General features: G+C 38.5%; 1 protein-coding gene across 1 annotated transcript in view; it reads right to left on the reverse strand.

Annotated features, from left to right (window-relative positions):
* The window catches only part of FARS2 (phenylalanyl-tRNA synthetase 2, mitochondrial), a 193,821-nt gene extending 180,160 nt beyond the window's left edge, over nt 1–13,661 (reverse strand). Inside the window, exons 1-2 of the mRNA XM_010573258.1 lie at nt 13,019–13,661; nt 2,561–2,720 (exon numbers count right to left, since the gene is read on the reverse strand). Coding sequence (XP_010571560.1) covers nt 2,561–2,720; nt 13,019–13,636 — 778 coding nt within the window. The 5' untranslated portion in view covers nt 13,637–13,661. The remainder of the gene's footprint in view (nt 1–2,560; nt 2,721–13,018) is intronic.
* Between the last annotated feature and the right edge of the window lie 239 nt (nt 13,662–13,900).

Consider the following 13,900-nt stretch of genomic DNA (forward strand, 5'->3'; position numbering starts at 1 on the left):
GGGGGTGAAGGGGGGGGGGGGGGGGGGGGAGGTGGTCTAAGGTTTGGATTTACTTCTCATTATCCTTGATTTGATTTGTAGTAAATTAAATTTATTTTATTTCTTCCCCAAGTTGAGCCTGTCTTTTGCCCATGGACCATACATGGTGAGTGATCCCTCCCCGTCCTTGTCTTGACCCACAAGCTTTTCTTTATATTTTCTCCTCCCTCATCCCACCAGGACCTGGGGAGGGGGGGGGAGAGGAGTGACCGAACAGCTGCGTGGTGCTTTGTTACTGGCTGAGCTTAAACCATGACAAGGCCTAAACTACTTTATGCAAAACTTGCACAGTAGACTTATTCTGCAATCCAAACAATCTGCCTATGAATAACAGTTGACTGTATGACAATGCAACATTTCAGTAGCTTACTGCAGCTATGATCCCAATACCCTGCCAGAAAAGATGTGCAACTTCACTGCAATATTCTGCTGACAGTACAGGCTGCAAAGAACACACCTGATGGGAAGTATAAAAGGAATGAAATTTTTGCTTTTAACAGAACATGGGGCCTTATGGAATATTCACAAGAAGAAAAAATACAGAATTTTTCCAAGAGCAATAAATACAGTAAAATACATTTAAATTTAATTTAAAATCTAAGGGAGTAAAATGAAAATTAAAAGATGGCAGCTGTCAAAAGACAAATTTAATTATGTGTGCCCCAGGTCTAGTGCCTAGCATGAAGTTTGCTTCTTTCACTATTACCTTCCAGTTTGTATTGACAGCTTACAAGAAGATCAAGAAGGTGAAGGGGAAAGAACTTCACATTTCCGTGAATGGGGAACAAAAAAGAGAAAAGAAAAAAGAAATATTTAAATCACTATCTGTATCTTGTATTTAAATTTCAGGAAAAATATTGGGGGCATAAAGCCAGAAAATCCCTACCGTAAGAAGGCAGCACCTACTTTCAGTCTGTAGGTTTATGATCACTTAAGAATATTTTTTTAATGTCTTTCTAGCTACTGTATGCACTATAGAAGAATTAGTAATAGCCAACATACTGAAGCTTAAAGTGCAGCATCTGTCAGCTGTTAGAGAAGAATGTCACTGCAGTCTCAGAAATCACTAATAACTCCTAGAAATTGCTCACTTTAAACAACAACCTCAGCATCTGAGGTTGATCAAAAAATACTATTCTAACTATTACTCACTTTGATCCTAATTTTGTATGTTTCAAAAGGCCACTGTTAAGTAAAATACAACCACAAGAAAAAATGAACTCAAGAACTTAAAAAATTCTTGTCCAGGTGGGATAGAACAAAAACTGGTAAAAGTTTTGCTTGCTGTAAGTTCAGCTTGAGAATTTCAGACAAATATCCAAGCAGTCATATACAGGACTTGCTACTGTTATCAATCCACTCTTGAAACTACTGCTCTAAATTCAGTGAGCATCTTAAAAGATCTTTGAAAATAGCCAGCATAACCTGTGCATTCTAATGCTATCCAGTATTTCCTCAACAGAAAAATGAATCAGTTCAGAAGAGAAGCCCCCTTGCCAGGAAACAGCATTAACGTAGCAATTTTAACTCAGGCCATTTATAAATTCAACTCCTGAAACCAAAAGCAGGTGTTTCCGAGGAGAGGATATTTCATTCCTATACATGGACATTCATTACCTTTCTTCATTCCACTCTAAGTACCAAACAACAATTATTTTTCAGCTTGGTGCAAACTTAGCAAACACCATCTCCCCTCAGCTGCAAGGTTTAATTTATTTGCACGAGGAAAACGGCACTTTGAGTGCGTATGCAGCAAAGCAGCACATGCACATACGTACATACCCCTTCTGTCAAGTTCCTTGCTGCCAGTGTGAGGTGCGAACATTGCCCAGCTCTGGGCCCAGTGGTACCCAGCTCTGACGCAGTCCCAGCTGCGATGCCACAGCCACACTCTGTCCGGGGACACGGGATGCTCACAAGTACAAAGCAGAAGCTTTGTGCTGGAGCTGGAGCCGTCTCTTCTCGCAGGACCCACACCACATCCACTCTAAAACATGGCTTCTGCCAGATGAGCACCTGTAGTTGGGTCTGACACATGTCCCTACCTATATTAATGCCCACTATGTTACCCTGAGTACCAAAACATCTTCACATGAACCTGATGATTCAACACAATGTTGTGTGTACCAGTATTCAGGAAACCCAAGAGAAGAGTGTGTGGTCTGTTGGGCTGTGCTCAATAATTTTATAAGATGTGGATATAATAGTATTAAAGAACAATAACAAATAAAGTACTGATTACAGCTGAAAGGTCAAATAGTAGCCAGTAACTCTGACATTAAAAGACACTGGCATGGAACTCTGACCAAATTTAAGACAAAAATGTAATAGTAAAGAATATGAATGAAGACTCCTAAAATGACTACAACTCTCTTTAGAAAAAACCCACATGGCTGTTTCAGTATACAAGCTGTCACCATCACCCCTAAGCCTCCTGTTTTTATTATGCAGCAAAATGTTTCTCTAAAGTCCAGATGCTTACAGCCAGCAGCAGACCAGGAAAAAAGGTGCAAGAACCTACCATCACCAAAGATGTGATTCATGAGCTTTGTGAGCACTTGCTTCAGGTTGAACTCCACCAGCCTCACTGCCTCCATGGTGTGACACTCTTGCTTGTGTGCAGTGCGATGACCTTGCTCAAACAACTGTAAACCTTCACCATCTTTAATGTTGGAGAACAACTAGAACAAAACCACAGAAACACCAGTGTTTTGCATTAATGACTTCATCAACAAAAACAGAGAATGAAGTTTTATTGATTTAAGTGGGAATCTTACCTGCTAAGTCTGCACCATGAAAAGCTATGTAAAGACTGTGACTTTATAGAAATTCTGTTCACTAAACACAGAGATAAATCATCACAAGAACAGAAATATTCAAACAATAAGATTTGTTTCATTTCTGTACCATATCTTCAAATAATATGATTAGTTACAGGAAAATACTAATTTATAAAGGAAACATCTCTTTTTTTTTCCTGATCCTGTTACTTTGAAAGTTATTCTGCAGAACAAAGTACACTGTACAGTATATGCAAATTATAACCCCAAAACTACAATACACAATGGCATTCATCACAGCTTCAACTTATTTTAGTAACTGAATGATGTAAAAGAAATACCAAAAAACCCAGCACTTTTAAAAAGCTGTAATCAAATGAACTTTAAAAAAAACAAACCAACCAACCAAAAAAAAAAAAACCTAAACAAACAAAACCACCCACAACCCGGCAGTTTAATGGGACCTTCAGCTGCTTATATTTGATTCATCTTGGGTACAGTTTATTCATTTAAGGACTAGCATTTTCCTGCATTTTCCCACACACAGCACCTTTCTGCATACAGGAATTTTGTCTATGGGGCATGGTCTTGGTCTGGGGTTTCCAGATAAATTACAAAGCACAGGTGCAGGCTGTATTTGGGATGCAACAGGCTTGCTCTTCATGTAGAGGCTGCTCCCCGCACTGGCTGCAAGCTGAAGGTTTCTGTTTCCTGTACATCCCCATATGTTTCTGGCCAGGCGATCTGGACAGATAATACCAGCAAATCTACATCCTCTCAGAGAGACCAATAAACCACTGTTGCTAAGCCACATCATTGGAGGCTCTGTGTCTTGGGGAAACAAGCAGGCAGTTTTACACTCTAAAGAGAATTTTTGTTGGAAAACCTTATAGCTGTACAAAACCCAACTCTGTTAAGTCTGGAATGTACAGAGTGCTAACTGTGAAAGTGTTTCTAGTGCCCCTTCCTACCCCTCCTACTCCACCTTCCCACAGCCAACCAAGTACACACAGAGGGAAAAAACACACATTGAGATTTTCTTCACATTAAGCCTCTCAGCATAACTAGCTCTTACTCAGGAGACGCCACGAACAGTGTGTAACCTTAACAACTCACGGATGCCCACAGAAGCTGTTTTAATTGCAGTTTGATGCCTTCAGTGCACTAAATGCTCAAAAAAAGAGTTTAAGTGAACCTCTGGTAGCCTACAAGTGCTGGGCACAATTAATTAAGACTAGCTTCTAGCACGTTTCATACAGACACAATGCATGCAGAAAGAGTCTGAGTTTAGATAGCATGCAAACTAGCAGCAGAATGGATTGAGAGAATAAAAAAAATCCCATCAGTAGCATTTAACTTTGTATTGCTAGTCAGAAGGAGACTTGGCTGGCAGATTGAGAAAACACCTCTCAAGTTAATCTCCTTAGTGCGCTGCAGAAAAATACAAAATAAAAAAGGAAAAAGAGAAATCCATCAGTCTAATAAAAATGCCTTTACTAATCAAAAGGCAGCAGCTTGACAAAGCTAAGTATTACAATTTTAAATAACAGACTCTTTATTCAAGTGCTCACCTGAAAGATTAAACCCCCTTCTTCCTACTACCATTATTTCTGCCCTGGTTGGAAGAAGCAGATGATACTCACCCTATAACTAATTTACTGTCAGCAGGGCAGATCAGTCATCCAGCATGCAGTTTTGAAAACCAGAGGGTATTCACAGAGACCAGCATTAGCCTAGAGAGGTTAATCATCTTAGGCTTATGGGGCACAGGGTCCCTCACACAGGAACCTGCTCTGAACTACCCTCTACAGGTAGGTATTTTTTTCTTTCTATTGACAAAAGAGACTACCCTCAGTAAGCCAGAAACATCCTTCAGGCCAAAGATTTTCCCCCTTTGGACTAGGATACACTGTATTTACATATAGAAGATATATTTGTTATTCTCCTTATCCACAGTATTTTAGGACATGAAACTCTCTTTTTCCTTTTCCCCTTCATTCCTCCCTTCACCCCCCAGCTTAAAACTAGTTCCTCAGACTGCTGCAAGGAACAGATAGTCTGGACACTGCCTTTAAAATACAGCATTTGCATCAACAAGTACATAGAAGTACTTTTCCTTACCACTGTATTATTCCTGAAGTGTTGATATTGCAATTACTGTCTCAAGCAAAATTCTATTTTAGTAGATTATATCAGATGTGGCAATAAAATACGTGCAAGAACCATTAGAGTAAATACATTTAGTCATACCACAGCCCTCTAACCTGCCAGCCTCTTCATCCTGCCAAACCAGCCATATGCACCATCTCCTTATCCGTGCCAGGACAAGTGTCCATGCAGCGGTGCACTGAGCCAGGCTGGGAGGTAGATCTGGATGAGAAGTAACCAGGGAGAACGGAAGAAACCAAGGGACATGAAAACAGTCAAATTCAGCTCGGTAATCAATTCTCAGCATACTGGTGGCACTGAGACACACTGGCACGTGGGACAGGGCTGGGCCACTTTTGGCACAGGGATGAATCTATGCCAGTTTGCACAGGCTGTGAAAGCACAGCCTTAGGGGAGTCCCCGAAAGACAGGTTAGCAGCAAGGCAACAGCCCCCCTTACAGTCAGGCATACCTGACATACTGAGACACACTTTGGTATTCTCCATAGAGGCTCCATCAGCTCCTGTCAACTCCAGCACAGCTGTGGACAGGGTTCTACTGAGAAAATAAGATGCCTTACAGTTGTATTAATATTTATTCCCTTCTTTCCATTCACCAACACTGCTATGTCAATATGAGCAGCTTTAAACTGATAAACCAATTTCACTATTACAATGATTGAACTGTGTGCTAAGTACATGTGCTGGATTAGAAGCACTTCAACATTTCTATATACAGAAAGCCAAGAAAGTCAAAGCTTGAATAAAATGAAAAATCACCCAGTCACTCCTTTGTGGTGTCAATTATTCCCAAGCATATATCTGAGCAAATAGAGAAAATCTAACAGTCTTGCATAAAACACTGACACATCCAAGATGCCACAATTTCACGTACATTTATTCTTTCAGTGCAGACTAAAATGAAATGCACTATTTTATTGTATTAAATATGATCAGTTACTACTACTACTACCAGAAAAGAAACTTCCTGTAGCTGTAAATTGAGCCCCTATGTGTCTGTCTAGTGTAAGGACAAGAAGTTTTTTCTTTAAGTGAAGGTGTGCAAAACATTGAATATTGTGTCATCATGCAGAAGTTAATAATTACCAGGATTTATCAGCATATCTGACTGATGCTGCATTACAAAGGAGAAGGCAGAAAGGAGTCGAAGTGACCCTACCACACAGCATGAAATTTACTCACAACTTAACTCATAATAAGAATAAAGTCAAATTTGGTAACACGTAATGGTCAGAAGACACTGGGGTTTAACTGGGCAAATACAAACAGAGCTATGCTCCTTTAAAAGTACTTCATGGTATTTCTCAGCCTGGCACAGAGGACAGAAGTCACATGCGTGATTTCAATGAAGACCCCAAAATTTTGTCAGTCACTTGACAGACTTTTTTTAATCTCACATCAGTTCATTATCCTTATGTTTAGGATTCAGTCCAAGATCAAATGTCTCTCTACAGGATGGCATTCATAGTAGGTTTCAGATCAGAAAGATCTGTAGCTATATCCTGTCTTTCCACAATGCAGTTGTGTATTCCTCCTGCCAGTCATGCATACACCAGCAATTAAGATAATGAATACATAATGCTCATGTACTTATACTTACAGACAAACCAGCACTTAGGACTAGTTCTACATGAGGATCTGCATGTGGCAACACTCAACCTTGCCACACTGAATACATTTTGACTCACTGGCCCTGATAAATATCCCTATAAATGAACAAACAGCTGCACTCTAAATCCACTTACATATAGCAAACCATTTCCACAACGTATTAAATGTGCTGTAACACTCAACCAATGGATCAGGAATGCCACTTGAAGACCGCTCATCAAAAAGAAAACCTAATGCCAGTCCCAATCAGCCTCCAGGACAATGAAACTTGTAAACCTGCACCCCCATCCAGGCAGTTTCAGGTGACAAAGACATACACAGCCCATCATCTGCATGACAGAATGTTCTTTGCTGCATATAGATAAGCATTTGTTTGGCGAGAAAGTGGCAAAAATCACTTCAAGCAACAAGCTTGCAGGAGGTCACCTTAATTCTGAATCCTTCCATTTTCAGTCCTCCAGTTACAGAAAAGAAAGGTTACTTCTATTTGGTTTTTTTTAACCTAATCAAAGTGTTTCTGAAAAAAAACCAAAATCATCACCACACGTAAGGGAAAAACATACAAATGTTTTGGAACAGCAAAAAAAAAGCAACACTGCTACACAGTTGTCAGTTATAACAAGACACATATGATAGGACTCAGACTTCTGTTCCAGTGGCAATAGAAATCCTTTTATTTTTAAGCACCCTAGACTTCCCAAATACACCTGTAGACATTTTGTTCTTTTTTTTTCCTGCACAATTTAAATATCACATTGAATGAATTTAACTGCTTTATTCTGAAAAGCATTGTTGGATTTTTTTTTTTAGCTGGATGAGACAAAGTAAAACAAAGTTTGAAAAAAATATTTTATATAAAGTCATTGTGATAAAAGATGCACTACTGGCTTCCAAACTTTCTAGACCATGGACCACTATGAAAATCTCACAGACCTTCTGATGCCCTTTGCTGTCAAATTTTCAACTAAAAATAACAAAGAACACAATGTGGGTCCTTGGACCAGTGAAGCTCTATTTATTATAGCATGATTTATACACCACAGCTTGGAAAATATTGAATAATACAACATTCACAACTTGGGTAGACATTCGCAAGAGTGAAGTCAGTTCCACCTGAACTAGCCAGGCCCTTTATTCCTACCACTCAGCCAAATTTCAGTTTCAGGAATAAATTCACCTCAGAATAGTCTAGCAAAGTAACACTGCTCTTCTTTTTCTTAACATGGTGGATCTAATTCAGGTGCTCCTGCTCCTGTATGCTCCTCCCTGCTCCCTGGGAGAAGGGGGGCCATCTCTCAGGCTCCTCGGGACTGATGCATTGCTCACAACCAACATCTCAAACACCATCCCAGAGGCAGCAGCACCTGAAACTTACGTCTCACCAAATGCATGCAGCTTGCACCACTTCCCATGCCAAGATGTGCTTAAAATGCGGGTACAGCAACAGCTGGCATGCAGTGGTATCATCAAGATATGGCACAAGCATGGATCCATGTAGGGAGATATGTGGTAGATATCCATCCTAAGTAAAAAAAAAAAAAAAAAAAAAAATCTATTTCATCATTTGCCACCTACAGAAGAAAGTGCATGGATCTTTACTTCAATACTATTAACTCAAAGCATCCAGGAAATCCGAAACTCCCTCTGATTCACACATGCTATTACACGATAGGAGATAAAGGCCCTCACTCAGAGGGACTGACACACCAATCCGTGACTCTCCACATCCATCTCGTCTGGCTATGCAGTCACTGACTCCTCACCCAAGCCTTAATCCTCACCAGCTGAAGAGCATCACCCAAATTGGAAGAAACACACAGAAAAGGGGATTTCCAGAGGCTCATTTCAGGGTCTTGTATCACCCCTGGACGAGCACCTCCCTATCCTCAAGTTGCGGAGGGCTAAGAGGAGGACCTTTCCTAGGCCACTTAAGCATTTTTAAGTATTTGTTCCTTGGTGCCCAGCTAAACATTGCTATTATGATTCCCAGTTACATACACAAATATTCTCGCACATACTGTAAATGCTCCAAATCACTCTATATAATAGGCTGATCCCTGAAACACTATAAATTTATTTAAATTCCTTTACATATAAGGATTAAAAAAAGTGAAGACAGGAAGGAGTTTTCCTTTGATACAATGTCAGAACAGAAGCACAGCGTCCCAAAGCTGCAGTAACATGGGATTTTGGAGAAGTCAAACCTAATTACACTAGTCTTGCAAGTGAAAACCTAGGATGGCACACATTGATTTAAAAAAAAAAAAAAAAAAAGAGTAAAAAAGAGTAAACAAAAATGTAGGTGTTCACACCTACCCCAAAGCATAAGGAAAAGGATAAAAGCAACCTTTTTTTTTTTTTAACAATATACAAGGAATATGGCCAAGGTACATCTGTATGAAAAGATGAGAAAAGGAGTATGTATTTATATGACTAAGAGAAAATCTACACTTCTATTACCTAGGAGAAGAGTCTTTATATTTCAGGATATAAACACTATGAAGTTACAATATTGAAATTATTTTGCAATTATATATACTGCTTTGGAGGAGCAGTCCTTATTTTTAATGGGAATATTTACAGTTTTCTACTGCATCCTAACAAAAAAGTTGCCATTTCCACCAAAAATATTTCAATGGCAAATAAAGATGTATCCCTACTACTTCTTCACAGTCTCCCTATTTATAGTTTTCAGATGTTAGCACAAATGAGCCTGATGAGAGCATCATTTCTTCATCTGAACAATCTGGTATTGGCCTCCATTGGAACAAGGTTACTAAATTAGAGGAGCAATTCCTATGTTTTCACATCTGTTCCTCTTAAAATTCATGTATAATTCAGTACAGACTATCAAATACCTTATGAAGTCTCCTTCCAATATGTAAACATTATTTGTTGTCAACTGAAAAATGTTCTGCGGTTGCCATTGGGTTTATATTGGCTCCCTCTGCCGGCTAAAATGCACAAAGTGTAATTTAGTTGATTTTTTTTTTTCCTCTTTTCCATAAATTGTGGTAAATAGAGAACTACACCAAAGACCACGGCATAGCACAGAAATAATTTCTTTTATAATCCACTCAGGAAAGTTTACCAGTTCAAACCTGTCTACAGCAGTATGAATATTGCCAACCCAAAGGATTAAAAAAGAAAAAAGCCATATGCCATAGAAGGGGGGGAAAAAAAAAAAAAATCTATACACCCTTTAGAAGTAAAGCAGGCATGCTGGAGGAAGAGAATACAGAAGAAATACTATTTGGGGGTACTATTTAAGAACAGTTCATTTTGTGTCCAGAATTTTGAAGCAGATTTGGGAAGCTACTTTGGCACTGATTTTAACTATTTCTATTAGTTAGTTTCTAAATCTTCTATATATTACATTCAGGTAATAATTACCTAATATATTTTTAAATATACTGAAAGCTTGTCTAAATAGATTTTCAGATGTTCTTTGATAGCAGTCCAAGGACATTTTTAAAAGTTTATGGGAAATTTCAGCATGAATTATTCTAACTTTTAGCAATGAGTTAGTTTGGAAGATGGGAATTTATTTAGCACTTTAATATCTGCATTCATACAAAGCTGCAGAAAAGCATCAGTTACCTGCCCATCATTGAATAATACATTACTTTTCTCTTATAAAAATAATGAAATAACCATCATGAAAAATAATATAGCCAAAAAAGCAAATAGCTCACAAGTATCTCAGAGTAAAGCACTAAAAAATTGCCAAACTCTGACTTGCTTTTTGAGCTCTTACATCCAATCAATTGATTTTAACTTTGATATACTAAAGGTTTCAGTCACAGGCTAGAAGTTTTAACCTAGCCTTGACTACAGAATTTGGTATTTGTAAAGGACAGACGCTTTTCTATGTTTTCTACGTCTTTCTTATCCTGACCAAAATTTCAGCTGAGGATGAACTTCCCCCCCCCCCCCCCAGACTGAGATGAGTTGTCAAATTCCTCTAAATTCAAGTCCCTATAAAATCACTTTAGGTTTTTTTCCCCCCCCCCCCCGATCTGTGGTCACTATCACTGGGAAGATGACAAATGATAGATGTATAAATCAAAAGAACAAAGAGCAGTAAACTCATTACAGCATATAAAATTATTGTATTGGCCATAAGATGAAATGTAGCCAGGGCTTGTAGTTAACAGTTTTTCCCTTAGTATCAAAGATTCTTATCTTCAGTACTTTGCAAATTTCCTCTCGCCAGAGACTGCAGTCTGGTTATGAATGAAAAGTCTGAGGTGAGGGTAACAGGCCCTGGCATTCACACACTTCTGCTCAGTAGGTTACAACTCAAACATGGGTATAAATAAATGAATATAAAAATATTTCTCTCATGTAGTATTACCTCCACTTAGTCTTTGTTCTGCTCAGACAGTTCCTTCTGGAATTATTTAAATTTCGGTTATTTTGAGCAGGCAACCAGAATGTAAAACACAGAAACAGTCCCTAGTGAAATTTCAGAATTACACATTCAATTTTTTCCACAAGGCTCTTGTGATGATGCCTGTAAAAAGTTTTACATATTGCAAGACCTTATCGGTATTTAATCTGCAACTGAAGCAAAAAAGGATGCTTTATATCATGCTCAAATTTAGAATTTATGCATGTTGCCCAATAAACAAGACTTTACACATTGTACACCATAGCATTATTCTTTCTTCATCAGTATAGAAAGTCAACTGGACTTTCATTCTTTAGAGAGGCAGACACATTTTCCAGCATAAAGCTAACTTCAAATTCATCAGCTGTTAACATTCTCCAATAACATCTCAATCATTTTCTTGGGGGAAAAGAAAGAAGCAAAAAAGAAACAAGCAACCTACAATGGAATGAATCAGATTGTTACACATCATGTATTTCTACATAGATGGTGTCAGTGAACATTTCTGTAACGTTCTTCCCAGTTATTAAAATCCTATTATTACTATTATTCCTATTTTTAAATTTGTAGAGAAGAAAGAAATAGTCTGTCATTAAGACCAAAATTTCGTAAGGGCCATATTCATTAACAATAGTTTTGATAATTAGATCAATCACACCTAAGTTTGCAGAAATTCCATCCTGCAAGAGTGCCAATGTTACAAGTTTGTGGCAGATAAAATCTATCCATCTGAATGCCTGAACTCCTGCTTAAGTAAAAAAAAATTGTCATGAATATAAAACATTAAGAAGCGGCATTTTCTTAATATAGTATTGTACATTTTTCTCTTGCACATACCCTGATTGTGTTCATAAACAGGGCTACGGGAAAAGAACAGCAAACAAACAAGATTGGATAAATCTGCAAGATTTCCATTTCCTGGTTACCAAAGAAGCAGTTGTAAGCTGTATTCGACACCACATAGCTCACAGGACATCTGCAGAGGCATGTATTTTTTCCAAAGTGGAAGAAGCAGTGGCCACATGGGGTGGGAAACACCAGTGCAGGATGCATGAACCCTTTCCACCAGTGAGAAAAGCAGTGCTCCATAAATTACACCAGTTTTCCCTCAGGCATCCAAACCCATCAGGCTTCCCTGCCAAGCTCCTGTCACCCACTGGCAACCAAATTAAGAATAGTCTACATCTCAGCATTATTAGAATAAACTAGTTTTAGTTATAGAAATGTGAATTTGGCAGTATTGCTACAAGCATACACAAATTATACAAATCAATTACTATTTGGAAAACAAACCTGCTTGTATTTACCACTGATCAATGATACAGCAGAACACTTAATGACACCCAAGCATTTGCAGAACACGCACACTGCGCCAACGAAATATATGAACTCAAGAGTCTTGGATATCTACCCAGAGCTCTTTAGCTGATGCTTCTGGACTCTGATGAGTTTACTGTGCACACCCATAACTATCAGCTGCAATAGATGAAGCCTTCAATGCAGCTTTAGGATAAGATGAAGAATGAACAATTCATTAAAAAAAGACATTCATTTACAGAAGGTTGGAGCTATTAAAAGAAAAAGGATGACATAATAAAAACTGCACTCTGGATATAGCTGCAACAATTCACATCATGAGTCCTTCAAGCATCAAATATGACAAAGTCTTTGGTGAAGTGACCTCACTGGAGGAGACTTGTGATAGAGCTACAATGGAATCGTGAAGATCATTAGCTGAACAAGCTGTTTCCTTTCAGATAATGTTTTATTTTGCTAGCTTTCAAGAATATTGTTTTTCCATTCTTTCCACATTTTTCTGGGGAAGTTATAGTTGTCTTCAAATTCAATCTTTTCCACCTCTATTTTTCCAAATTAAAAGTATTACTACATGATCAATCACTTGACCTTTATCAACAGTATAACACGTGTTGCTGTAATATGTTTACATGCATGCACTTTGCTTACAGCAAATACAAGCTGATGCAACTTACCCAAAATCTCTTTCACCCCAACTAGAGAATTCCTACCTCATGACAGGAGAAGAGGCGAACTCCTTCCATCTGATGGAAGACTGGGTAGTGGGTGTTATCAATTGTATCACGGCGGTAGACATCTCCCACTGCCAGAAAGGCATCTAGGCCGGAGTGTATCAAGTCCCACTGATGAGCTGATGTATGTGCTCTTAGCATGTGATCACGATTCAAGTAATAGTTATCCTCTTTCCTTCTGCTGGCATGGTTTTGTGGGATAAGCAACCTATCAAAATTCTGCTGTACTGTAACCACCGGAGAAAGACCGTCATAGACAGAAAAGAGCGGAGTCCCACGACGTCCTATATATTGTTTGTAAAAGTGGTCTTTCACCTGCTCCTTGATTAGCCACAAAGGGTGATGCTTTTTGTTGTGCAAGTTCTTCCCCACCTTGGAAAGAATCTTTTCTGTGACATTGCTGTAGTCATCTTGAGGATAAGCTTTACCAAGCAGTTCCACAGTATTTGAGCAGGGTGTGTTGGCACCAAAATCTGAAGGTACAGACTTGGATGAAGAATGCCTTGAATGGGTGGGAATTCCTCTTACCTTTACTTTTGGTGATAAAGCTGTTTTAGAATACTTCGCTACTCTCATGAATTTCCAGATCATTGCCATTGCAAACTCTTATGATCTAGAGAAAGAAAGAAAAAAAAAAAAAACCAACTGAGTTAGGAACTGCAATCTTCCTGCAGGAATTGCTAATATCTCAGGGATAAGTGAAATCCAAATGTCTGCTTGATTAATATGACGAAATTCCTATTATAAACCACTATTTTGACTTCAGAGGAGGGGAAATATCCCTGTGATCAAATTTCAGCTAGGATATCTTATTTAGTTATCAGTCTTCTGTATCACTGCGTGAGTATTAATGACTCTAGA

Source organism: Haliaeetus leucocephalus, unplaced genomic scaffold (genome assembly GCF_000737465.1).
Source record: "Haliaeetus leucocephalus isolate CR32 unplaced genomic scaffold, Haliaeetus_leucocephalus-4.0 Scaffold373, whole genome shotgun sequence".
In the NCBI taxonomy this organism is placed as follows: domain Eukaryota; kingdom Metazoa; phylum Chordata; class Aves; order Accipitriformes; family Accipitridae; genus Haliaeetus; species Haliaeetus leucocephalus.